This window comes from Haliotis rubra, unplaced genomic scaffold, assembly GCF_003918875.1.
Source record: "Haliotis rubra isolate DU_JTF1 unplaced genomic scaffold, ASM391887v1 Scf385, whole genome shotgun sequence".
Lineage (NCBI taxonomy): Eukaryota > Metazoa > Mollusca > Gastropoda > Lepetellida > Haliotidae > Haliotis > Haliotis rubra.
The window spans coordinates 286,272-312,521 of NW_025767063.1; the positions used below are offsets into that span (position 1 = coordinate 286,272).

General features: G+C 42.0%; 3 protein-coding genes across 3 annotated transcripts; all 3 read left to right on the forward strand.

Moving 5' to 3' along the window:
- The first annotated feature begins 761 nt into the window (after positions 1 to 761).
- On the forward strand, positions 762 to 5,199 carry LOC124286513 (1-deoxyxylulose-5-phosphate synthase YajO-like). The gene is made up of 8 exons (XM_046722885.1): positions 762 to 933; positions 1,905 to 2,047; positions 2,431 to 2,572; positions 2,745 to 2,918; positions 3,067 to 3,164; positions 3,897 to 4,072; positions 4,285 to 4,424; positions 4,957 to 5,199. Exons 1-8 carry the CDS (start codon positions 826 to 828, stop codon positions 5,077 to 5,079), a joined length of 1,104 nt encoding a protein of 367 aa, XP_046578841.1. The 5' UTR covers positions 762 to 825; the 3' UTR covers positions 5,080 to 5,199.
- A 5,115-nt stretch (positions 5,200 to 10,314) lies between these two features.
- On the forward strand, positions 10,315 to 16,091 carry LOC124286514 (1-deoxyxylulose-5-phosphate synthase YajO-like). The gene is made up of 8 exons (XM_046722886.1): positions 10,315 to 10,479; positions 11,772 to 11,914; positions 12,505 to 12,646; positions 12,997 to 13,170; positions 13,476 to 13,573; positions 14,354 to 14,511; positions 15,241 to 15,380; positions 15,852 to 16,091. Exons 1-8 carry the CDS (start codon positions 10,372 to 10,374, stop codon positions 15,972 to 15,974), a joined length of 1,086 nt encoding a protein of 361 aa, XP_046578842.1. The 5' UTR covers positions 10,315 to 10,371; the 3' UTR covers positions 15,975 to 16,091.
- Positions 16,092 to 17,753: 1,662 nt separating this feature from the next.
- Positions 17,754 to 22,138, forward strand: LOC124286499 (putative sterigmatocystin biosynthesis dehydrogenase stcV). Its single transcript, XM_046722872.1, has 3 exons — positions 17,754 to 17,861; positions 20,851 to 21,000; positions 22,064 to 22,138. The coding sequence occupies exons 1-3, from the start codon at positions 17,754 to 17,756 to the stop codon at positions 22,136 to 22,138; spliced, it is 333 nt and encodes a 110-aa protein (XP_046578828.1).
- The last annotated feature ends 4,112 nt before the right edge of the window (positions 22,139 to 26,250 follow it).

Here is a 26,250-nt window from a genome sequence, read left to right on the forward strand (position 1 = left end):
GACAATGATGATAGTGTAAAAGTTACAATCTTGCGGTGCCCTGCAGTAACCTGATACGAGATATACGTCCTCGAATTATCATCATATCAGTATGAATGAACGTGACCTGTGTCTGTCACTTGGAGCAGTCATGTGACTTATTGAGTACGGTGACCTTATCACCTCACTCACCCTGGCGAGACACGTATTAATAGCATGGACGTTTTCGATTAAAGTACGTGCGACCTGACTGTGCTTGATAAGATACGAGATGTTCGGCAATTTTTCAGCTATATGACGTCGGTCTGTAAATAACCTAACCTGGACCAGACAATCCAGTGACTGACATCGTGAGCATCGATTTACTCCGTTGGTATCAGTCAGGTCACCCGATCACGCTTCTTACGAGAAGGACACGTATCTGTAGATCATTCTGGCCCGGATCTTCATGGTGGTGACATTGTGTGTACTATCATGAACAGGTCAGCAAAAACATAAATAATTTAACATGTAAGAACAGATATGTAATTTGTAAATGTGGCTGACGATTTTTACACAGGGTCTCAATGTTTCCAGAAGAAAGTGCAAATAAAGGTTACGCTATAAGCATTTCCGTCCAGCCCCTGCTGCTGGTGACAGTATTTGATGCCAACGGGCAAGAATATGGTGCCGTCTTACAGCTGAATTATTACCGAATGCAGAGTCACAAATCAAACGGAAATAAATCATGGTCGTTCTATGCTACATCACGCTATGTACGGTTACCTCCCTTTGCCCCTCAGTCGATCACGCTATAAACACGAGTGTCAGCACACTGTCGTCGTCATTACTCGCCCGACAACAAAGATGACAGCTGTACCGGAGGAGAACAAACTTTCTTACAACTTCTTGGGGAAGTCTGGACTGAAGGTGGCCAACATATGTCTCGGCACGATGACGTTTGGAGATTCGGGGGTGAGTGGTGAATGTTGACAAGAATGGCTGTGAGTAAGACCTCTTTTCTGAGGGTTTACATATGTGTCATGTGACGCATGGCGTGTATTTACTTACCGCCAGGCGATTTCGTGACTGCGCCAATTCCACATTTTCAGTGTAGCTAGTTTATTTATTTATTTTGTTTGTTTGTTTGTTTGTTCATCTATTTTCTCAAATGATGTTTATTTGCTCCTAAACCATACGAACGAGTTTTCCCACTTTACTATGAGTATAATTTCGTAATATCAGTTATTGCCTCCTTATTCCAAGTTAATTTATAAAAAAAAGCGAAAACTAATATTTCCTCCAAGTTTTTTAGTTTTTTGTCTTCCACTTAGATTATTTTGTCTTTCAGTAAACTTCATTTCCAAATTTATATTTTCGTTATTTTAAAAGATCGAAATTTCGATTGTGTTTTTAATATCGAGGTTTTTGCAAATATCGATTTAAAAGTGTAATTTTGCTTGTTGGGACCATGAAATTATATCGAGATATCCGAAATATCAAGACATCCGTATCGAGTTAATAGAGCTTGAATAATGATAAATTATGGAGGATTTTGCCGGGACCGAAATGTTATATCGAGACAACCGAGATATCAGAGTTCGACACCACGGTGCTCGACTTTATATCAAACAATTTCTGAAATATTGTCGTTGATACGACTATTATTTTTAATTTTCGAGCTTGAACTAATGAGAACATACTTAGTATTATGGGAAATTAATTGAAGTAACGAGAAAAATACTCGACATTTTGAAACAAAATGAACAAATAATTGAAATAGCAACTTTTGACTTAACAATAAACGTATGTTACCAACGTGACACCTTAAGGATTTCATATGAACGTATTCGCTTTTTAGTCTCAATTCGAATCGAAGAAATGACCGTGTTTGGTTGGAAATATCATCTGCTTTATAAATATCGTGGACTGTCGTCCTGTTACAGGCCAAGCGACCCGGTCAGGCCACGGAGGAGTACTCCCACCAGGTGCTTGACCGCTACGTCCAGTGGGGAGGCAACTTCCTCGACACCGCTGACGTCTATTCGCAAGGACTATCCGAGAAGTTCCTTGGATCCTGGCTAGCAAAGTATGTTATAATGGATTAGTAGTGTGAGGCACAGGGGTAAACCAATATGGTGCAGCAATGTACGTTGTAGACGTGTATCTTAGAACTACCAGGATCAGCTGGGTCTGATGAAGGATGTCGTTGTACAGGATACCACCCAAATCATACCGCTATCAGTGAGTGAGTGAATATATTCCAGTTATTTCAGGTGGATTCATCTTGATGTATCAGAAAGCCCGTCGTGAATTTTGACTAATGTGTTGAAGTTTTGACATTCCATTGATTACATGTAAAACAGTTTAAGAAATGAATGAGTTGAAGATTGTGATTACTCTTTCTTACAGGTTTTGGCCGAGGTCTCCATCTCAGCACCTAATCTATTTTAACATATTTCGTGTTTGCAGACAGTCACGGGAGCAGTTCGTTGTTGCCACCAAGGTCAGATTTAACACTTCGGTTGGTGTTGGACTCAGTCGCCGCCATATTGTCAACAGCATCGAAAGAAGTCTTGAGAGGCTTCAGACAGACTATGTGGATCTGTACCAGGTGAGTACTGACTGTAGTGTGTGGATCTGTACCAGGTGGGTACTGACTGTAGTGTGTGGATCTGTACCAGGTGAGTACAAGACCTACCAGGTATATTGCATAAGATTTTCTTCCAGTCCACACCCACACCATACCATCTCAAACTGGGATGTAATTGTGTCACATGTTCCAGATGCACGTCTGGGATGATGGCCCTCCTATTGAAGAAACACTCCGCACATTTGATGACCTGGTTCGATGTGGGAAGGTGCGCTACGTTGGTGCTAGCAACGTGGTGGGCTGGCAGCTACAGAAGATAATCTGTACTTCGGAGAAGCTTGGCTTGAACCCTTTTGTCAGCTTACAGGTAAGACACTTTTACGTGAACCGCCTCGTTCAATCACAGTTAGAACATACAGCTGGGGCCCCCCTCATCAACTTTCAGGTCTTAGATTATAACTTGACACGATTCCCATATACGTTAACCTGAATATTGCTGTTCTAATTGTTTTCAGCAACAGTACAGCTTGGCGTGTAGGGAGTCGGAGTTCGAACCTCTCCAGGTGTGCAAGACCGAGGGATTAGGGGTGCTGCCTTGGAGTCCTCTCAAGGGGTGAGTTGGCCTGATTTAAGAAGTAAGTAGTAAGGTAGGGTATTAAATTATACAAAGGGCAGTTTAGTGATGGTGATCCCTCAGCAGTTAGTAGTTGCGTCTTACAGATCCTTCAGCAGATGTTCAACGGTTTGTGGCGACGGGGTAGCCTAGTGGTTCACTTCTCAATCTTAATTCGATTTCCGATGTCCCAGCTGTAATATTGCTTGAATATTGATTTAAGCGGTGCAAATCCCAACTCACTCTTAACGGTTTGGTAATAGTGTCTTAGACATTCGTCAACAGCTGAGTACGTGTCTCAGAGATACCTCAACAGTTTAGTAATAGTGCCCTGGAGATGTCTCAGTAGTTTGTCAGTGGCATCCAGAAGGTCCTTGAACAATATACTTGTAATGTCACGGAGATCCACCTGCAGGTTGGTATTGGTGTCCTTGAGATCTTTGTAAGCTGCAGTTGTTTGCCCTTGATATCGCTACGGGTGAGCTGACCTGGATATCATTATCTGGAACATTATTAGTCTCATAAATGGTTTATGTCTGTTCCATGATTGGCCCATATGATATAAAGTAACTCTGCATCAATGTCTTCAGTAAAATGTATCATCAAACATCCTTACGATGTCAGAGAGCTTACAAGATTCACTGTTAAGGTGTCTCATTCCTGAAAAGAAGGTCAGTTGGTACTGATCAGAATGTCTTGTTAGTAATCCATTGTAACTTATGACTTAAACAGAGGCCTGCTGTCTGGGAAGTACACAAGAGACTCTCCACCGACGAGTGGGCGCCTGGGCTGGGTGAGAGAAGATGAGAAACGAGCTAGCCAGGCCATGCCAGGCTGGAGCGCCCTGGAAGGGAATGAGCAGATCTGGAACATCATTGATGCACTACAGGACATCGCGAAGACACATGGTAGGTGCAGCTCTAAGAGTGAATGCTGCTTGTGACACACCTGTAGGAAATCAACATGAAAACCGTGGTAGACATTGTGAGGAACCCGGTAGATGTTCTAACAAACTTAACAGGAATTGTAACAAAACACAGAGGATAAAGCCTTGAGTGGAGACAGACTGACATGTTTGGTAAGATTCCAAGTATGATACTGAATGACGTTTCTCCCTCAGGTAAATCCATGGCCCAGGTGTCACTGCGCTGGCTCCTACAGAAGGATGTTGTTCCATCAGTCATCATCGGAGCCACATCTCTGGAACAGCTGGATGACAACCTTGGTGCTGCTAGTGGCTGGACGCTGTCGTCAGAGGAGGTGAGTTTGTGATAGATGAACATCAGTCTGTGGGCTGCTAGAGACTGGACGTCATCTTAAGAGGAGGCCAGTCTGGTAGAGCTTGAGTACAACCGGGGTACTGCTAGAGGCTTTACAATATTTTCGGAGGAGGTTATTACTTATTTGAAGACTGACAACCAGGATGACTGTTTGTAGGTTGGACTTAGAGTAGATGCGCCTGTGACAATCTGAATCTGAATCTTTGACGGATGACTGACAAACAAGAGCTGTTTGTGTCTGGACGCTTTCTTTCGAGTAGATGAGCCTCTGAAAGCCGACTGACAACCAGTGGCAGTTTGTGGCTGGGCGCTGTCTTCAAAGGAGATGACTCTATGGCAGAAAGTTGAAAACATGACGTGGAGGCTTCTAAGGTTAATAACCCAGACCCCCAAGAACTGAAAGGGACCTTTGACGTTAACATATTCTTGCCAGTACACTCATCAGTGCATGTCAAATCATAAATATGCTTTCTGTTTGTCGTTCAAATCATCAAGTTCACCATGCTTTTCAGATGGCAAGACTGGACGAAGTGTCTCAACCCAGAGTACCGTATCCATATGAAATGATTTGGAGACTCAACAAGTCTCGGCGCAATCCCTTCCAGTCATCGTACTTCGTCTCCAACTCAGACTGATCACAAGAAGCTGACAAACACCGCTAGCGACCATCTGGACCACAGATCATGATCTTAAATGTCCTCTGCCTAATTTCATTGGAAAAGTTATTAAATTTTCACTGAGTGATTGCACGAGGACTTTATTGTTTGTATTATTATTTAACTTACATATTCCAGTTATTTCACATTCTGCCGACGTGTATTTTGACCATGTTGCCAAGAGGCCATGAAATGCAAGAATAGACGTCTCTCTGTCTCATTAGCCTTCCTACAACCAATAGGACAGCTGTACCAGTGCCTTGATATCCATGGGTATGATGTTTTCATTAAAGACTCATTCCTATCACATCTGTTCGCCTATACTCACAACCTTTCGTCGTTTGAAGAGTTTTTGTAGTTCCGTAATACTGGATGGTTGCATAACAAAACTGTTTTAATTAGCCTCATGCATACGAGGGCTGAATGAAAAGTTCTGAGCCTACCGTCTTGACGTTCTGTTAACTACATCGTGCATCGTGGACAGTTAGTATGTACAATACTTTCCCTACTTAACGGCTGCATTTGAACCAGAAACACAACCAGTCAGTATATTTCTGCAGTCATGAAAGTGACAAAGTATTTGTTTTGACCTAAATGACAAAACTGTCCGTCATAACGTATCTACAATAGGAAGGGGTAACCCCAGCAGCCAACGGGTCTCTACTGAAGGCGGCCAGCGGTTTTGAACGTTGAAAATTATTTTGTGATATAATCTCAACAAAGCATTCTGCTACCTCCTTTCTGAGGCAACATGTGTGCCAAAATACCCACACACAAGAATTCAACACAAAAGATAAAACAAACATCACACAACCACAACGATTTTACATACCCAACATACATAACCCGCATGCTCGTGTGATGAAGGGCGGAGATGCTCGAGAGCCTGTTTGTTTCATTTCACAACAAGTCTTGACACAATGTGTAAATAATAATGTTAATACTATTTTTTCTCATTTGCACATACAGTAGTATCATACTTATTTCCGATGTAAGTAAAGAGGCGTAGTATAAGATCATCTTAGAAAGGTTCCCGACTTGATCCCTCGGGTTACTTAATAGGATGTATTCTCCTGAAAAGAAAAGTCAGAAAATACCAATATTTCAAAAGAGCTCGACATTGCTCGTTAAAGAGAAGAGAGTACACTTTCGTACACATTCTTGAGGAGGTGTTGACTCATTGGTACTTTTACATGATACAAGTTTACATGTAGCATTGCACCAGAGTACATGATCTTAAAATACCATCTGCATACTTTCAAATGAGTATTAATTACATTGCCACTGAGAGATTGTACAGAGAATGTTAATTCTATGGAATGAATATTAAACTACAAATTCCAGTATATTTGATCATTTGAAGTGATTTAGTAACGTTTTAATGTACGAAAAAGGCCAAGTGAAATTAAAGAGTGAGTGAATGAGTGAGTGAGTTTGGCTTTACGCCGCTTTTAGCAATATTCCAGCAATATCACGGCGAAGGACACCAGAAATGGGTTTCACACATTGTACCCATGTAGGGATTCGAACCCGGGTCTTCGGCGTGACGAGCGGAGGCTTTAACCATTAGGCTACCCCACCGCCCCTGAAATTAAAGATTATTCAACCACAGAACATGATTATCTGCCCAAGATGAAGCTTACAGAGAATGATGGGTTGATGATAATTTTTAACGTTAATTAAGTATGTTTTCCCAAGTTGAAGGCTATGATAGAATCGGAGGCAAAATTACGGTGGCAATGGTTTCAGGACTTGTTAATTCCCTTTTACTGTCGTTTAATATGACCCTTTGTTCACACCAATCACAATTTACCGTAACATATATGCCAATATAAATCAGGTTTTATTTCTGAGAGCAGAACAAGTGAGTGAGTGAATGTGGTTTTACGCAGCAATATTCCAGCAATGTAACAGACATAGCAATTGTTTTCACACATTGATAACATAAGGGGACTCGAACCTGGGCCTTCAGTGTGACCAGCGTACGCTTTAACCGCAATGCTACCTCGTCGCCTCGCCGAGTTGGACATAAACCATTAACCCATAGCTATACGTGCTTTATATACTAAGTGAGTGAGTGAGTTTAGTTTTACGCCGCACTCAGCAATATTCCAACTATATGGCGGCGGTCTGTAAAGAATCGAGTCTGGACCAGACAATCCAGTGATCAACAGCATGAGCATCGATCTGCGCAATGGGGGAACCGATGACATGTGTCAACCAAGTCAGCGAGCCTGACCACCCGATCCCGTTAGTCGCCTCTTACAACAAGCATAGGTTACTGAAGATCAATATTCTAACCCGGATCTTCACGGGTTTTATATGCTAAGTATTCTCTCTGAAAGTTTCCAGATGTCCATAGAAATATAAAGGCTTAAACTTACAGCTCAGCGTAACAAGGGTTCAGTCGGACACACAGATATTGAGACTGCAGTCAAGAAATAGTTCCCTGTCCAAAACTTGACTTTAACACCGAAGTTTAAACGCAGCAGAGTTTTCTAACTGTAAAGGTATTTTCGTTTATTTAAAAGGGACAAATATAAACGTTTTTAATAAGTGTATGTTTAATAAGCATAATGCTTTCCTTTAAAGCATGGGCCAGAATTAAATGATTACGTACCTAGTTGTGTATTGCCGACTGTGAAGCTATATTTCTGATGCACAAATAGATCACTCAAGTGTAGGGGAACGAGAACCATTACACTGTTAGGAGTTACGTCCCTTTGCTGGGATAAAATAACATGAGAGCCGTGCCAGTGGAAGCGTGTCCTAAAATTTCTGGTCTGAAGGTGGCCAACATGTCTCGTCATGTGACATTTGGGGAACCAGTCTAGCGCCTCCTGTCTGAGGTTTTACGTGTCATGGGCAAAAACAAACCCGTTAAACAGCGCCATATGGTGGCAGGGATGGAAAGGTCCTGTAGTGTATCCATGTTTTACTGTATGTACCTGTCTATGTTACCTGAGTCCCTGTCATTAAGTTGAAGCGTTAAAGTAACAACAACGATGATGCTGATGCTGATGATGATGATGCTGCTGCTAATGATGATGATGATGATGACGATGATGGTGACAACGACGACAAACGACAACGACGATTGTGACGATGATGATAGTGTAAAAGTTTGAGATACAATCTTGAGCTGCCCTGCAGTAACCTGACACGAGATATACGTCCGCGAGTTATCATCATATCAGTATGAATGAACGTGACCCGTGCCTGTCACTTGGAGCAGTCATGTGACCAATGAAGTAGGCTACTTTGACGTAATCACCTCACTTACCCTGGTGACACACGTATTAATAGCATGGACGTTTTGTCTTTAATGTACGTGCAACCTGAATGGGTTTGATAAGATACGATTGTTTTCTTTGTTGTCAAACGCAGCAATTGTCAAACGATGTGATGTCGGTATGTAAATAACGTCTATGTATAGTCTGTTTGCAGTGAAAACGTACCAATGAATTTCACTTTAAACAAAAAAGTAAATCAAATCAAGTGAAATTAAGATTGCGAATCCTCATAACTTTACCTTGCCAAATGAACATTTAAATCTCAGAATTTTATTCAACTTGGGGGAAAAGCTGTTTAACAAACGATCAATGATTCAAATCGCTATTATTGGTTTGTATGAAACACCCAGAATAAGTAGGGTTGGCCTAAGTTAACGCTCATACCGCACGTGCATTTGTTTCACTGTTCCATCCATTGCGCTTACCCCCTTGTAATACAAACCAATAATAGCGATTTGAATCTATATATATGATCGTTTGTTAAACAACTTTTATCCTAAGTTGAATAATATTCTGAGATTTAAATGTTCATTTGGCAAGGTAAAATTGTGAGGATTCGCAATCTTAATTTCACTTGATTTGATTTACTTTTTAGTTTAGAGTGAAATTCATCGGTACGTTTTCACTGCAAACAGACTATAGTCAGGACTAGACGATGCAGTGATTGACATCATGAGCATCTTCAAGTCGGCGAGACTGACCACCTGTCCCGTGAGTCGCTTACTACGTTTTGTTTGCTTAACGTGACACACAGCAATATTCCAGCTGTATATAGATATTCGCGTCTGGAGAAGATGATCGATATCATGAGCATCGATCAACGCAAATAGGACACGATGACATGTGTCATCAAGGTTAGCGAACCTGACCACCCGATCCCGTTAGTCGCCCCTTGCGACAAGCATGGGTTGCTGAAGACCAATTCCAACCCGGATCTTCACGGGTCGCTTTTACGACAATCATGGGTTACGGATGACATATTCTACAAAGAAGGGGCGTTGTCTTTTAATGATCTGTATGATGTAATTATAACTTGATAAACTTGAAATGGTATTCACAAATAGATTTAAAATCCATCTGTCAAGTTCAAGGCTTGACTAACATATTTATAATCTGAGATCGTATATCGTAGTCCCCTTTACAAGCGACCAACTGGGACGTTGTTGGGATCAAACGTGTTTCATCATTTCCATTGACGGTGTTGGTTGGTAAGTTGGTGACGTGACGTAGAATATGTCCGTAACCCATGATTGTCACAGCGACCCCCGTGTTGGAATTGGTCTTCAGCATTATTTCAGCCATCTGACGGTGATCTGTAAATAATCGGATCCAACCTGGACCATCCAGTGATTGACATCATGAGCATCGATCTACTTAATTGGTATATGGTGACATGCATCAGCCAGTTACCCTCGTTACTGGCCCCTTACGACAAGGACGGGTCTCTGTAGATCAATTCCAGCCCGGATCTTCATGGTGGTGACATTGTGTGTCCTGAACAGGTCAGCAAAAGCATAAATAATATAACATGCAAGAACAGAATTTTTTTATATTCTGAAGAAAGCTTTTTAAAAGATTTCCTAGGAGGTAGCGTGGAATTTTCGGGATTTACAGAAACATGGGTATATAATTGAACAATATACAGATGCTTCCACAGTACGTGTCCGGAAGGTGAGGTGTCCAGATAAACAGGGTCTCAGTGTTTCTACATGCCGTGCTAAATAAAGGTTACGTTATGAGCATTCATGTTAAGCCCCAGGTGCTGGTGGCAGTATTTGATGCCAACGCCTTCCGTGGGCAAGAATATTTCGCTTGCCTACATTTAAATGCAGAGTTATAAATCTATCAAACAAAATACCATATGGCAATGTTGTGCAATATCACGCTATGTGGGGTTACCTCCCTTTGCCCCTCAGTTGATCACGATATAAACACGCGTCAACCCACTGTCGTCGTCATTACTCGCCCGACAACAAAGATGACAGCTGTACCAGAGGAGAGTAAACTATCCTACAACTTCTTGGGGAAGTCTGGACTGAAGGTGGCCAACATATGTCTCGGCACGATGACGTTTGGGGATTCGGGGGTGAGTGGTGAATGTTGACAAATATGACTGAGAGAAAGACCTCTTTTCTGAGGGTCTACAAACATACGTTCTGTCATGTGATGTACAGCGTGTAGTTACATCACTGGGCAGTTTAGACTCTTTCAATATAACTAGTTTAATTATTTATTTATTCATACATTCATTCCCATACAGCACGATGATTATTTGCTCCCAAAGCAATTCCATTTATCATCCTCAACACCCTCGGGAGTATACACCTCGCGTATCGGGTACCCATGAACGACGTCACTTGCCCAAGGTGACAACGTTTATTGTTACTGTTATTATGTTTTTCTTTTTTTTCTTTTTTCTTTGGTCATTTTTTACTTATTTCTTGAAACTTCGAATTTTCAAAAGTAACGATAAAAAAAACCGAGATTTCGAAACAAAATAGACAAATAATTGAAATAACAACTTTCGATTGAGATCTTTTTACTTATGTTACCAATGTGGCACCATAAGGATTTCGTATGAACGTATTTATCTGCACCTTCTCCACTTAAATGAGGTCTATTTTACTATCAAGACCCCATTCGCGGCAGGATATTTAGGACAGGTTTGAACGATGTCACTTACCCAAGGTGACACCACAGGCTTTGACACTTGTGTTTAACATAAATTTATATTTTGTAATTTCAATTTCTCGTTATTTCAACATAACGTAATGTCAGTTGTTCCCTCATTATTCTAACTTGATTTTTAAAAAATACGCGAAATTTCGAATTTATTTTAGTTTCTTTTACTTCGAGTATCTTCTCGTTCCTATAGGTCTTTTGCAAAAACATACGAATAGTTTCTCTTTTATCGATTATTTTCTCGTCATTTCAAAAGATTGAAATTACGATACTTTTTCTCCATCGAGCAGCGTATTTTCGAGTATTTCAAAAACGAATTTTCAATTTTGTTACTTCGATTATGCTTGAGTTATTTCAAGCATATTTTATTTTCACGAATTTTTGAATTTTTGTGCTTACTTCGAATATTTTCTCTTGAAGGTTCGAGTTAAATTGAACTAACAAGAACATAATTCATATAATGAGAAATGAATCTCGATTAAAAATACACCCAAATCCCAAAATAAAATAAACATACTGAAATAACAACTTTCGATGTAAAACGAATGCGAATGTTAAGAATGTGGCACTTTAAAGATTTCGTTTGAACGTATTCGCTTTTTAGTCTTAATACGAATCCAAGAAATGAGCGTGTTTGGTTGGAAATATTATCCACCAACTGTTATATAAATATAGTGGTCTGTTGCCGTGTTACAGGCCAAGCGACCCGGTCAGGCCACGGAGGAGTACTCCCACCAGGTGCTTGACCGCTACGTCCAGTGGGGAGGCAACTTCCTCGACACCGCTGACGTCTACACACAGGGCCTGTCTGAGAAGTTCATTGGATCCTGGCTCACAAAGTATGTATAAATGTACCAATATGAATAGCGATTCTGTTGAATAGGTAGGGATACGTCATCTGAGGCACTGTAAATGTGTTAAAGGTAGTTGTGGGGAGGTGAGTGAGTGAGTGAGTTTCAGATATCAGCTGGAGTCATCTTGATGCTGGAGAAAGCCCAACATGATCGCACTAGCCTATGAGGCGATCGCAATGGTGGCAAACCAATAGCTATAGCTGTACATGTATACCGTCAATGCAAACGAATACTCAGTTTTGACTACCCTCAGATTCCATTTTGAGTAAAGGCCAAAATAGCTGTGAAACCCATAGGAATGGACCCTACCGCAATGAGCAGTATTCCAGCTATATGGGGGCTAAATAATCGAGCCTGGAACAGATAATCCAGTGATCACCATCATGAGCATCGATCAACGCAATTTGGGTACGATGACATGTGTCAACGAAGTGAGCGAGCCGGACCACCTGATCCCGTTAGTCGCCTCTTACGACATACTTGGGTTACTGAAGATTAATTCTAACCCGGTTCTTGACCACTAAGTTCTGACATAGGATTGCTTACATGTATAAATACAAATATGTTTATTGCAGACAGTCACGGGAGCAGTTCGTTGTAGCCACCAAGGTCAGATTTAACTCATCGATTGGTGTTGGACTCAGTCGCCGCCATATTGTCAACAGCATCCAGAGAAGTCTTGAGAGGCTTCAGACTGACTACGTGGATCTGTACCAGGTGAGTACTGACGGTGGTGTGTGGATCTGTACCAGGTGAGTACTGACTGTAGTGTGTGGATCTGTACCAGGTGAGTACTGACTGTAGTGTGTGGATCTGTACCAGGTGAGTACTGACTGTAGTGTGTGGATCTGTACCAGGTGACTACTGACTGTAGTGTGTGAATCTGCAACATTATTTTACACCAAGGATGAGTACACGGCTGGCAATGAGGTGTATGAACACTTGTGTTCTCTGCCTCTGTTTGAATCTTTATGTCTTGCTTATTACGGTAATGTTGCACATGCAATCTCTTACATGTTCTTCGGCAAGAAGAATTGCTCAATGTGCCGCCTGAAATTTGGTTCTAGATGCACCTCTGGGATGATGGCACTCCTATTGAAGAAACACTCCGCACATTTGATGACCTGGTTCGATGTGGGAAGGTGCGCTACGTCGGTGCCAGCAACGTGGTGGGTTGGCAGCTACAGAAGATAGTCTGTACATCGGAGAAGCTTGGCCTGAACCCTTTTGTCAGCTTACAGGTAGGATATTATATCATTACCCCCTTCATCAGATTACAGGTAGGACATTATTACATGAACACTTTCGTTAGCATGTAGGTCGGACATTATAACAAGAATCCTTCAGTCAAAATGCAGGTAGGATATTATAACAGGAACTGAATAAATGGTTTAGCATCATATCTACAGTGTTTAGAGTTGCTGTTCCTGTCTTTGTTGTTTATTAGCAATTTATATAAGTAATACGAAATTGTAAAGCAAATGGTTTGTTATGTTATTTTTTTTGCCAGTAACTAATAGGATATTGCAATGTGTTTTGTGTCCAGCAACAGTACAGCCTGGTGTGTAGGGAGACGGAGTTCGAACCCCTACAGGTGTGCAAGACGGAGGGATTAGGGGTGCTGCCTTGGAGCCCTCTCAAGGGGTGAGTTAGATCAAGGGCCTGTTTGTGAGAGTTATGATAGCGCTACGATGACCGTAAGTCTCTATCAGAGTATGTAACGATCGCCTTAAGATCGAATTGCCGAAACAGGGCCAGGTTCCTTTAGCGTAGCTCGATGATCACGGATACAGATGATCCCGCTAAAGGATGAGGGCAGGACGTTTTACCTTGATCGGTTAGCGTAATGAGCCTGCTCTCTGAAGCTTTGAAGGAAATCAGTCATGGTGTCAACTTTGATGGTAAACATGGTGTCCTTATACATACTCTTTACAAATTATTCGAAAACCGCCGATGGTTACTGAAAGACGAATGATGGCAATGATTAGATAATAAAATAGAGGAGTACATCAACGTGACAAGACCCGTGAAGATCCGGGTTAGAATTGGTCTTCATGAACCCATGCTTGTCGTAAAAGGCAACTAACGGGATTGGGTGGTCAGGCTTGCTGACTTGGTTGACACATGTCATCGTATCCCAATCGCGTAGAACGATGCTCATGATTTTGATCACTGGATTGTCTAGTCCATTCACAGACCGCCGTCATATAGCTAAAATATTGTTGAGTGCGGCGTTAAACAACAACCAAACGAACCCAATTCAACGTGACAACCAACAGAACGTTTCGACAAGTGTATCCACGAGCGCGGAGGAACTGCATAATCCACGGAATGATGCAGGGGCGAAACATTGTTTTGTGACCTCTGGGTTTAGTTATCTTTATTAAGTGTGGATACAATACATGTTAGCTGTCTCTTCAACAGAGGTCTTCTTTCTGGGAAATACACACGGGAGTCTCCCCCGACGACAGGACGTCATGGCTGGAGGAGACAAAACGACGCCGGCAGCTGGAACACTGTCCAGGAGGACAATCAGATCTGGGCCATCATGGACGCAGTGCGGGACATCGCCAATACGCGCGGTAGGAACATGGTCAGGCATAGAGGCCACGTGGGGCGGAGAGGGGTCTGGTTTAATTATTAGTCATGATGGGCAGGTGTACAAAGGATGGAGTGAGAGAGTGAGTTTAAATTTTCGCCGTTTTAGCAATATGCCAGCAATATCACAGCGGGGGACACCAGAAATGGACTCCACACATTGTACCCATGTGGGGAATCAAACCCGGGTCTTCGGCGTGGCGATCGAACGCTTTAACCACTAGGCTACCCCACCGCCCCACAAAGGATGGAGAGAGTAGTGAAATGATAGGCACAACAGGTGAAGAATAGAGAGGGATAATGACATTAACATTGTGGGCATAGCAGATGAAGGCAGGATAGCTATAACATCTCATACGGCGCAAGTATCAATGACGTTGATTCAGAAAATAGGCATGGTCGTAATGACGTTGATTCAGATATTGGCATGGTCGTGATATACAAGAAGGTAGACATGGTTTGCACTGTGGTGATACACGCCCACAAACTTGTCAAACACAGATCTACACATGGTGAGGTTCATCAGTTCTGATATCATGATATGTGTGGTGATATACGCCCACAAACTTGTCAGACACAGGTCTACACTTGGTGAAGTCCATCAGTTCTGATATCATGATATGTGTGGTGATATACGCCCACAAACTTGTCAGACACAGACACGTCGTTAAGTTCACCAGTTCTGATATCATGATATATGTCTCCTCCCTCAGGTAAATCCATGGCCGAGGTGTCGCTGCGCTGGCTCCTGCAGAAGGATGTTGTTCCATCAGTAATCATCGGAGCCACATCTCTGGAACAGCTGGATGACAACCTTGGTGCAAGTAGTGGTTGGACCCTATCTTCAGAGGAGGTGAGTCTGTGATAGGTGAATGACAATCTAAGGTGTGCTTATGGCTTGATGAAAACCAGTCTCTCATTATCAAACATTGTATCAGCATCACACGCGCGCTCTGGCATGAAAAGAGTGAGTGAGTTTAGTTTTATGCCGCTTTTATCAACATTCCAGCAACATCAAAGCTGGGGTCATCAGAAATGGGCGGCATGATGATAAGGGTAAAAGGCTGATGAAGTGACAATAAGAAATCTCAGCAACAAAAAAGCACATTTGACAATTCAGAAATTTTAAAGGGCGGGTTTTTAAGACTGCTGGTCCCAAACAATATAATCTCCACCATATTTCTGAAAGTGTTTACATAAGTGTTTACGGCTCATTATTTAACCGACGGGCCATGTTTCCTACAGTTATGTTGGCGTCGTATGTAAGGAATTTCAAATAACAGATATGCATGTCGATGAATCACAAGATCCCAATATATTTCAGATGACACGACTGGACGAAGTGTCTCAACCCAGAGTACCGTATCCATATGAAATGATTTGGAGAAGCAACAAGTCTCGGCGCAATCCCTTCCAGTCATCGTACTTCGTCTCCAACACAGACTGATCACAACATGAAGTGTCTTGCATAGAGATACCACATACCCGTAGTGCACATTGTCTAGTGTCATTTTAAGGGACATTAAACTCACGAATTCCTTGAAATAAATAGTTAGTATTGACATGGCGCATTTGTTCTGCTGATTATTTATACACATGGGCTGGTAGTTTTATAGGTATTCTGCAAGATATATCAACATGTTGTTAACATCTGTCACCACATGCTACACATGGCAAGACAGGTGTTTTGTAAAATGTAGATTATAAACCTGAACTTTAACTTCGGCAAATTCAAGAAATATTTGAATCCACATCGAGAAATCTAGCAATTTACAATTATTAGACATCAGAAATATTCTTCACACATTGTACCCATATGGGGAATCGAACCAGGGTCTCCGGCGTTATGAGCGAGAACTTGAACCACTAAGTTACCCATACTTTCCCAGTGATTATCCAAACGTCCTGAATGTTTGAATTTATACACAACCTTTTATAATATTTAGTTTGGATGATGTTTCCAAAATACATGTATGCAATCAACTTTTTCGGTGCTGTATTTCTAGGCAACAAACATTTACAGAAGACAATGACGGAGCGTTGTTTATGCGACTGGTACCTGGATCCGAGTCGTCTGCTTGTTCTAATTCTTCTCATGACACATATTTTGAAACTAGAATGACTATGTACTCAAAGTTGTTATACACACTAACACTCTATTCGCACCTGTGTTTGTTTGTTGTTTAACGCCGCACTCAGCAATATTCCAGCTATGTGGCGGCGGTCTGTAAGAAATCGAGTCTGGACCAGACAATCCTGGGATCACCATCATGAGCATCGACCTACGCAATTGAGATACGATGACATGCGTCAACCAAGTAAGCGAGCCTGACCACCCGATCCCGTTGGTCGCCTCTTAACAAAATGTCGGGCGGTGGGGTAGCCAAGTGGTTAAAGCGTTCGCTCGTCACGCCGAAGACCCGGGTTCGAGTCCCCACATGGGTACAAAGTGTGAAGCCCATTTCTGGTGTCCCCGCCGTGATGTTGCTGGAATATTGCTAAAGCGGCTTACTCACTCACTCACTTAACAAAATGTCAAATGTATTGTATGACGTTAAACACATCCCTAATGACGGAATAATCACGTGATGTAATGATGTCACAGACCATCGAGATCAAATGATATGATCACCATGGGTACAATCCCAATAACTCAACACCCCGGTTTTGGACGCCACTTTGTAACGTCATCATTCAGAGTTTTCAAAACTCAAAAACGCGCTGACAGTACACTTCGCCGATCCCGTTAGGCCGCAAAGGTTGCTGAAAACTTACTATGACCAGGATCTTCAAAGGCATGACATTGGCGGTCTGTAATATCCAAAACATTTCAGAAAAAGCAAACATAAACATACAAGTTAAAAAATGCCTTTCACAGAAGTGATTAAACATAATTGAATCACATGAAAATGCTTCCATTGTGCGTGTCTGGATGTTGAGGTGTCCAGACTAACAGGGTTCCATTGTTTCCAGAAGCACAGTAAGGTGTCATTAGAAGCACCGACGTTCAGCCCCGGGTCCTATTGGCACCCATCGCCTTTTACGGGAGAAAATAGGCCGCTGTCCTTCAGTGTTCAGTGTTGCCAAAATGCGCCCTTGTAGATTTATAAAAAGCATGGTAACATTATGTCATGCTAGGTAGGGTTACCTCCCTTTACCTCTCAGGTGATAACGATTTAAACGCCTGTCAACCTGCTGGTGTCGTCACTACTCGCCCAACAACAAGATGACAGCTGTACCGGAGGGGAGTAAACTGTCCTACAACTTCTTGGGGAGGTCTGGACTGAGGGTGGCCAACATTGGCCTTGGCACGTTGACGTTTGGGGAATCAGCGGTAAGTGGGGAGGGATAGTTGAGAGTTTGACCTCTATGCTGTTTCTTACCTGCGTTGTGTAACGTGTTTAACTGCTGGGGTCAGTCTCGCCTCTTCTGATCTCTGTGCAAAGGGTATACCTATTTTTACACACATATACGTATTGTAATAGCAATAATGTTATAAGTGTTATTAGGTAAACATGCATCCCTAAACCATTAAAATTTAGATCAGATTCCGTATTACTTTTGCTCATGAGTGATAACGGTTAGCTCACGGTATGGAGACAGAAAGTCGCGAGTTACCAGGAAAGTAATAGATAGAATGGCGTTTGGAAGTGAGACATAACGAGTTCGTCGTGAAAGTTAGAATAGAATAAGCTTCCAATAAAACAATTAACAAATCACCTTAAAGGGTCGTGCCACCTAACGGTGCTGCCCGATATTCTTCCAATCACGACACACGAGTGCAAGGTGTGATACCGGATTAACGAACCAAACGATGAGTTAAAACATGTGACACTAGGTTCGAACTTACAAAAAGAACATGTTTGACACTAAGAGAGCAGTGTTCGGGTAGTGCGAACTCTACAATCCGGAAGCTAATCCACGCCACTCAGTTCCCTTTGTTGTACATGGATGCCTAGTCTTGAATTGAAGTTGTACAGAGCGATGGGCTGAGACAGAGTATAACTAACACGTTGATGTAAGTATCATGTACTCAGATGTAAGTGTCACCCACGTAGACGTGTCATGTACGTAGATGTAAGTATCATGTACTCAGATGTGTCACCTACGTAGACGTGTCATGTACGTAGATGTAAGTATCATGTACGCAGATGTAAGTGTCACCTACGTAGACGTGTCATGTACGCAGATGTAAGTGTCACTTACGTAGACGTGTCATGTACGCAGATGTAAGTGTCACCTACGTAGACGTGTCATGTACGCAGATGTAAGTGTCATGTACTCAGATGTAAGTGTCACCTACGTAGACGTGTCATGTACGTAGATGTAAGTATCATGTACTCAGATGTAAGTGTCACCTACGTAGACGTGTCATGTATGTATGTAGATGTAAGTGTCACCTATCATAGACTCAGCAGATGTCACCTACGTAGACGTGTCATGTACGCAGATGTAAGTGTCACCTACGTAGACGTGTGTCACGCAGATAGACGTGTCATGTACGCAGATGTAAGTGTCATGTACGTCAGACGCAGATGTGTCATGTACTCAGATGTAAGTGTCACCTACGTAGACGTGTCGTGTACGTAGATGTAAGTATCATGGACTCAGATGTGTCACCTACGTAGACGTGTCATGTACGCAGATGTGTTATGTCATGTACGCAGATGTAAGTGTCATGTACCCAGATGTAAGTGTCACCTACATAGACGTGTCATGTACGCAGATGTAAGTGTCACCTACGTAGACGTGTCATGTACGCAGATGTGTTATGTACTCAGATGTAAGTGTCACCCACGTAGACGTGTCATGTACGTAGATGTAAGTATCATGTACTCAGATGTGTCACCTACGTAGACGTGTCATGTACGCAGATGTAAGTGTCACCTACGTAGACGTGTCATGTACGCAGATGTAAGTGTCAAATTTCCTGTTTAAAGAGATATGTTTTAAAATCAAACTGCTATAGACTAGCCGGTTTTCCAATAGAACACATCCTTCGGTTAGGAGCGAATATTAACAAAGAATACAAAATTACAAATCCGTACTGGAAAGATGCACTTGATGCCTGGCATAGATATATAAAAGGATATGTAGTTAATGATATTAACATAAAAGAAATTCTTATGCAACCTCTGTGGTTAAATCACCAGTTTCACAATCCATATTTAATAATCAATAATTGGTTCAAACAAGGAATTGTTCATATTAAAGACATTTTCAATGACCAAGAGTTACTCTCATTTGCAGAACTTAAAACAAAATTTGATATTAAGGGCATAACACTTGACCTAAATCGTGTCATCATCAGTATTCCCCCAAAATGGAAAAAAGTCATTCAAACTGCTGGACACCCAAGCAGAACAAAGGTATCGATAAGTTCCCCTTGGAATGATCTTATTAAACCTACTAAATGATCTAGATCATTTTACGATAGTCTCATATCTAAATCCCATTTTCCAAAAGTATGCGATAAATGGGAAAGTGTATTAAACTGTCATATGGATTGGAAGACCATATTTGTGCAATATAGACTAACCATTAAAGACACAAAGCTTTTGGATTTTCAGTACAAATTTATTCATAGAGTTATTTATACAAAACGAGAGTTGTTTAAAATGAAACTAGTTGATAATGACATATGTACATCATGCGGCCTAAGTGAGAATATTTATCATGTATATATTGAATGTCCAACCATTAGATTATTCTGGAAAGAATTCACCAATTTTGTTAATTGTGTCCTGCACAGAACATTCGTACTTTCAGCTCAAGATATACTATTTTGTGCCAATAGCGATCCCTTGCTCAACCATATGATCATACTAGCCAAACGCCACATTTTTGTCATGAATATCAAGAATGTGAAACCAAGTTTCACCACATATAAAGGGTTATTAAAAGATGTATGTGACATTGAGAAATATATTGCTAGAAACTATTTCAATATGAATTTATTTGAGAGAAAATGGATTATACTCCAAAATGTTCTGTGATTATGACAACGAAATAGTTCTACTCAAGTGTGTCTGCGTTTGTTCCAGTTTTACATATCTATTTCCCAGTGAAATGAAACAAAGTGACATGCCATTTCTTATATTATATCATTACAAAACTATGTCCACGGATTGTTTCAAACAAAGTGTATCCAAGGGAAGTGTATAAAAACATGTGAAAAAACCCTTCATATCTAAACAATCGCCTCATCTGCTACAACCAATCACTGAAGCTGACAGTGGGATAAGGTTAAAAAACAGTTTTCTGGAATCAGCAGGAACACAAAAGAGGCGTATTTCGTCCAGTGACCTTTCTTTGTGCTACAGGCCAAGCGACCTGGTCAGGCCACGGAGGAGTTCTCCCACCAGATGCTTGACCGCTACGTCCAATGGGGAGGCAACTTCATCGACACCGCCGACATCTACTCACAGGGACTGTCTGAGAAGTTCATCGGATCCTGGCTCACAAAGTGTGTAGTAATGGATCAGTTGGATTGGCAGTGTAGGGGACATGGTGGACCAGTGAGCACAGCAAACCGAAACATGAGTCTCATTAACCTATTCAGACAATGACCTACTTTACAGCCGATCCGAATTTTCTCGTGTGAAAGTGAAAAGAGACACCACAAACAACTATGATATATATGGTTACACTGAATTCCAGTTCCTTGTTTCATAAGAAAATGGTATTTACAAGTTAATGTTAATTTTAAACTTTAATAAAATCGTATTTCTATATATTTTTCTAGGTTTAGGCAGCATGACCTTAACTAAGAATTCACAGACTGCCCCTGTTTGTTGAGGTCGTAACATGATTCACAATTCATCTGGCTCACTGGTTACACCTGTTATGTGTTCTTTGCGCTTATTCAGTGTAGTTCTGTAACGCACAATGTGATTGATATAATATCAAGTCTGTACCAGACCGCCAAACCTTTCTAGTGGCTGAGCCTCGTTTTGAGATTTCCACGATTTCCAGATTTCCGTCAGAGCTCGCTGTACGACAGAGCAAACTGCACGACGTGTTTGTAAGGATTAGAAGGAGCGTAGTGTTGCAATATACAAGTGCTTAGATGTATCAAATAATACTGATTAATATTTATGTATCCAGTTGAATGAATTGGTCTCAAAATTCTGGACTGGTTATTGTACTATGTTGCGTAATAGGACGAAACCCAGTCAGCAGGAAACGAGACTGTTGTGTAATCAATGTTTTGACTTGTGGTGTATTGTACCTTTAAAGTACCAGGATCTGCTGTTTCCATGTTCAAATATCAGATCACCTGCTTGAATTGATTTGTCAACACGATGCCCGTTGATCACAAACCCAAATTTGTGTTGATGTGAAAATCTGTGAACCCTATACTCCCTGATCCAGTTTGTTTGATAGTGTGAGGAAAACAATGGGAATCTAGACAAAATAGATTCTGGGTCAAATCATCCGAGCATTGGCTCAATTTTGCTGGCATGAGCAATGCCAGATTTGGTAACCTGGGTGAAATTGTGGCACAGCATCCTGTTTTCGTACATGAACTTTCAGGATGATGAAAAATACCTTGGACGATCCAGTTCTCTGTGTGCTACCTTCTTTTCAAAACTCATTGGCACAACGTAATAGCGGTGCTAGCCTGGTGTATTATGTACACATGTGCTGACGAGGATAATTTTGTTTCTGTACCTGAATGTGAAGAAAAGTAGTTTTACCCATCGATTGTTGAAGGATTGAGATGTAAACCTATCTACTTTTCATTACAGACAATCACGTGAGCAATTCGTTGTTGCCACAAAGGTGAGAGTAACCACCCGGATGGTGTTGGACTCAGTCGCCGCCATATTGTCAACAGCATCGAAAGAAGTCTTGAGAGGCTTCAGACTGACTATGTGGATCTGTACCAGGTGAGTACTGACTGTAGTGTGTGGATCTGTACCAGGTGAGTACTGGTTGTAGTGTGTGGATCTGTACCAGGTGAGTACTGACTGTAGTGTGTGGATCTGTACCAGGTGAGTACTGACTGTAGTGTGTGGATCTGTACCAGGTGAGTACTGACTGTAGTGTGTGGATCTGTACCAGGTGAGTACTGACTGTAGTGTGTGGATCTGTACCAGGTGAGTACTGACTGTAGTGTGTGGATCTGTACCAGGTGAGTACTGACTGTAGTGTGTGGATCTGTACCAGGTGAGTACTGACTGTAGTGTGTGGATCTGTACCAGGTGAGAACTGACTGTAGTGTGTGGATCTGTACCAGGTGAGTACTGACTGTAGTGTGTGGATCTGTACCAGGTGAGTACTGACTGTAGTGTGTGGATCTGTACCAGGTGAGTACTGACTGTAGTGGCTGGATCTGTACCAGGTGAGTACTGACTGTAGTGTGTGGATCTGTACCAGGTGAGTACTGACTGTAGTGTGTGGATCTGTACCAGGTGAGTACTGACTGTAGTGTGTGGATCTGTACCAGGTGAGTACTGACTGTAGTGTGTGGATCTGTACCAGGTGAGTACTGACTGTAGTGTGTGGATCTGTACCAGGTGAGAACCGACTGTAGTGTGTGGATCTGTACCAGGTGAGTACTGACTGTAGTGTGTGGATCTGTACCAGGTGAGAACTGACTGTAGTGGCTGGATCTGTACCAGGTGAGTACTGACTGTAGTGTGTGGATCTGTACCAGGTGAGTACTGACTGTAGTGTGTGGATCTGTACCAGGTGAGTACTGACTGTAGTGTGTGGATCTGTACCAGGTGAGTACTGACTGTAGTGTGTGGATCTGTACCAGGTGAGTACTGACTGTGTGTGGATCTGTACCAGGTGAGTACTGACTGTAGTGGCTGGATCTGTACCAGGTGAGTACTGACTGTAGTGTGTGGATCTGTACCAGGTGAGTACTGACTGTAGTGTGTGGATCTGTACCAGGTGAGTACTGTCTGTCGTGTGTAGGTCTGTACCAGGTGAGTACTGACTGTCGTGTGTAGATCTGTACCAGGTGAGTACTGACTGTAGTGTGTGGATCTGTACCAGGTGAGTACTGACTGTAGTGTGTGGATCTGTACCAGGTGAGTACTGACTGTAGTGTGTGGATCTGTACCAGGTGAGTACTGACTGTAGTGTGTGGATCTGTACCAGGTGAGTACTGGTTGTAGTGTATGGATCTGTACCAGGTGAGTACTGACTGTAGTGGCTGGATCTGTACCAGGTGAGTACTGACTGTAGTGTGGATCTGTACCAGGTGAGTACTGGCTGTAGTGTGTGGATCTGTACCAGGTGAGTACTGACTGTAGTGTGTGGATCTGTACCAGGTGAGTACTGGCTGTAGTGTGTGGATCTGTACCAGGTGAGTACTGACTGTAGTGTGTGGATCTGTACCAGGTGAGTACTGACTGTAGTGGCTGGATCTGTACCAGGTGAGTACTGACTGTAGTGTGTGGATCTGTACCAGGTGAGTACTGACTGTAGTGTGTGGATCTGTACCAGGTGAGTACTGACGGTAGTGTGTGGATCTGTACCAGGTGAGTACTGACTGTAGTGTGTGGATCTGTACCAGGTGAGTACTGACTGTAGTTTGTGGTGTGTGGATCTATCCCTACCAGGTGAGTCCTGTAGTGTGTGACTGTGACTGTAGTGTGTGGATCTGTACCAGGTGAGTACTGACTGTAGTGTGTGGATCTGTACCAGGTGAGTACTGACGGTAGTGTGTGGATCTGTACCAGGTGAGTACTGACGGTGTGTAGATCTGTACGAAGAAACTACTGGTTGTTGTGGGTGGATGACAACTGAGATGCTTGTGAGGGTATACAGTGGGTATAAGGTGTTGTCAATGATACAGAATCAACTCACGTTAATGGATTTTCAACAAAACCTCAACCCATACTTGCATGTGATAACATCATTCCATCCCTGACAGGCTGTAAACTTCGCTGAAGCTGTGGCACATCTTGCTATTCTAGTTGCACATTTGGGATGATGGCACTCCAATTGAAGAAACACTCCGCACATTTGATGACCTGGTTCGATGTGGGAAGGTGCGCTACGTCGGTGCCAGCAACGTGACGGGTTGGCAGCTACAGAAGATAGTCTGTACATCGGAGAAGCTTGGTCTGAACCCCTTTGTCAGCTTACAGGTAGGACATTGTAACATGACAGTTGGACGAAGTACTGTGACTATGTGCCCAGTCCACCCAGCTGTGAATGGGTACCTCGTAAGGATGGGAAAGCCACATTAACTGGGTGCACCTTGTAGCTGCACGAGTTGTATGGTCCCCAGGGAGTTCAGATTTCAGATTGAAAATACGATGTGCCGCTGAGACTGACATCCAATGATCGAGGGAAAACAAAGCGCTGTGAGCTTGCATGTAGGTGGGGTGGACTATAACGCTATAAAAACCACACACACACACAGATATATATATATATATATATAGACAATGTCGACCTTTGGGCGACATTTGTGCGACCTTTAGGCGACAGCTGTCGCCCTAAGGATATATTTCTGTCGCCTAAATATCTGCATGTCACAACTATGTTCATTTTCTTTAATAGCTAGCCCAAAGTGGATGGTTGGATAGAGGGTCGTCTCAGGACCTTCGGGTGTGCTTCGTTTGTATTTTTATAAAAATTCAGTGCTGTTATTGAAAAAACAAAAATATCATGTATATAACGTCTGCGACCTTTCGGCGACACGGGGTTTTCTATAAAATTCTCTAACACCTGGATATATGTTCAGTAATAAACAATGGAGAAATTATTGTCTAGATATATGCTATTAGGTTTTGTACAGTTTTTTCAAATATACACATCGTTAAGTGTTCGCCATAACATCACTGTTTCGCTCGCAGTACCTTTCGGCGATTTGCCTTCATGCTCCTGTGCGTCAAAAACGTGAAAGTTCAAAAGCGGCAACGTCGAAATGAACACTTATCTAATAATTCAATAATGTCTGTAGATATTGTGGGACCTGACAGACAAGACCAATATGCCACCAAGAACACGTTTAAATACTTAAAACATTTGATTCTTCAATCAAAATAACAATGTAATAATCTGTAAATAAATTGAATTCATGTTTCACACGAAGGCCCGTTCACGTTTTGTGTCAAATCGGATCCCGTTTGCTACAGTTTTCGCGCACTACACGAGGTGACTTGGCAGCACAAAGCTATGGAAAATGCAGGGTATGTATCGTAATCGGAGTATTTTGTTGAAAACAGCAGCATGTACAATTGTATCAAAGGCGATGCCTGTCCCATGACACAATCTATTTCAAGATTTCGCAACTGGAAGAAACTGTTTGCTAGTAACTTGATCGCGATTGTGAGGTCTCGTATCTCATGTTGTTTCTTGATCCTCACCTAGACTATCGCTTAGTCTCTGAATATAATTTTTTTTTTATATCAACAAACAAACGCATTATAAATTGAAAAGGAGACCCGGGGAAACCAGAACCTGAGGAAATCTAGACTTGCTTCATTTAGGGCTTTAGCATTGCAGAAAGGGCAAGACAGTAGGGAAAATAATATTGTGGTTCAGGGGACTATGACACAGACTACAGCTAGAGTACAGTGGTTGGCCATAAGTGAGTCATCATTAGTGAAATTTCCATAGACTTACCTGTTAATTAACTGTTTCAAGAATAATTTTAATAAATTGAGTAGAAGTTTGCAAACATCTTGGAAATCATCTTCAGCTACATGTACATAATTTTCTTTCATCTTTCCGTTGATTAGTTATCGAATGAC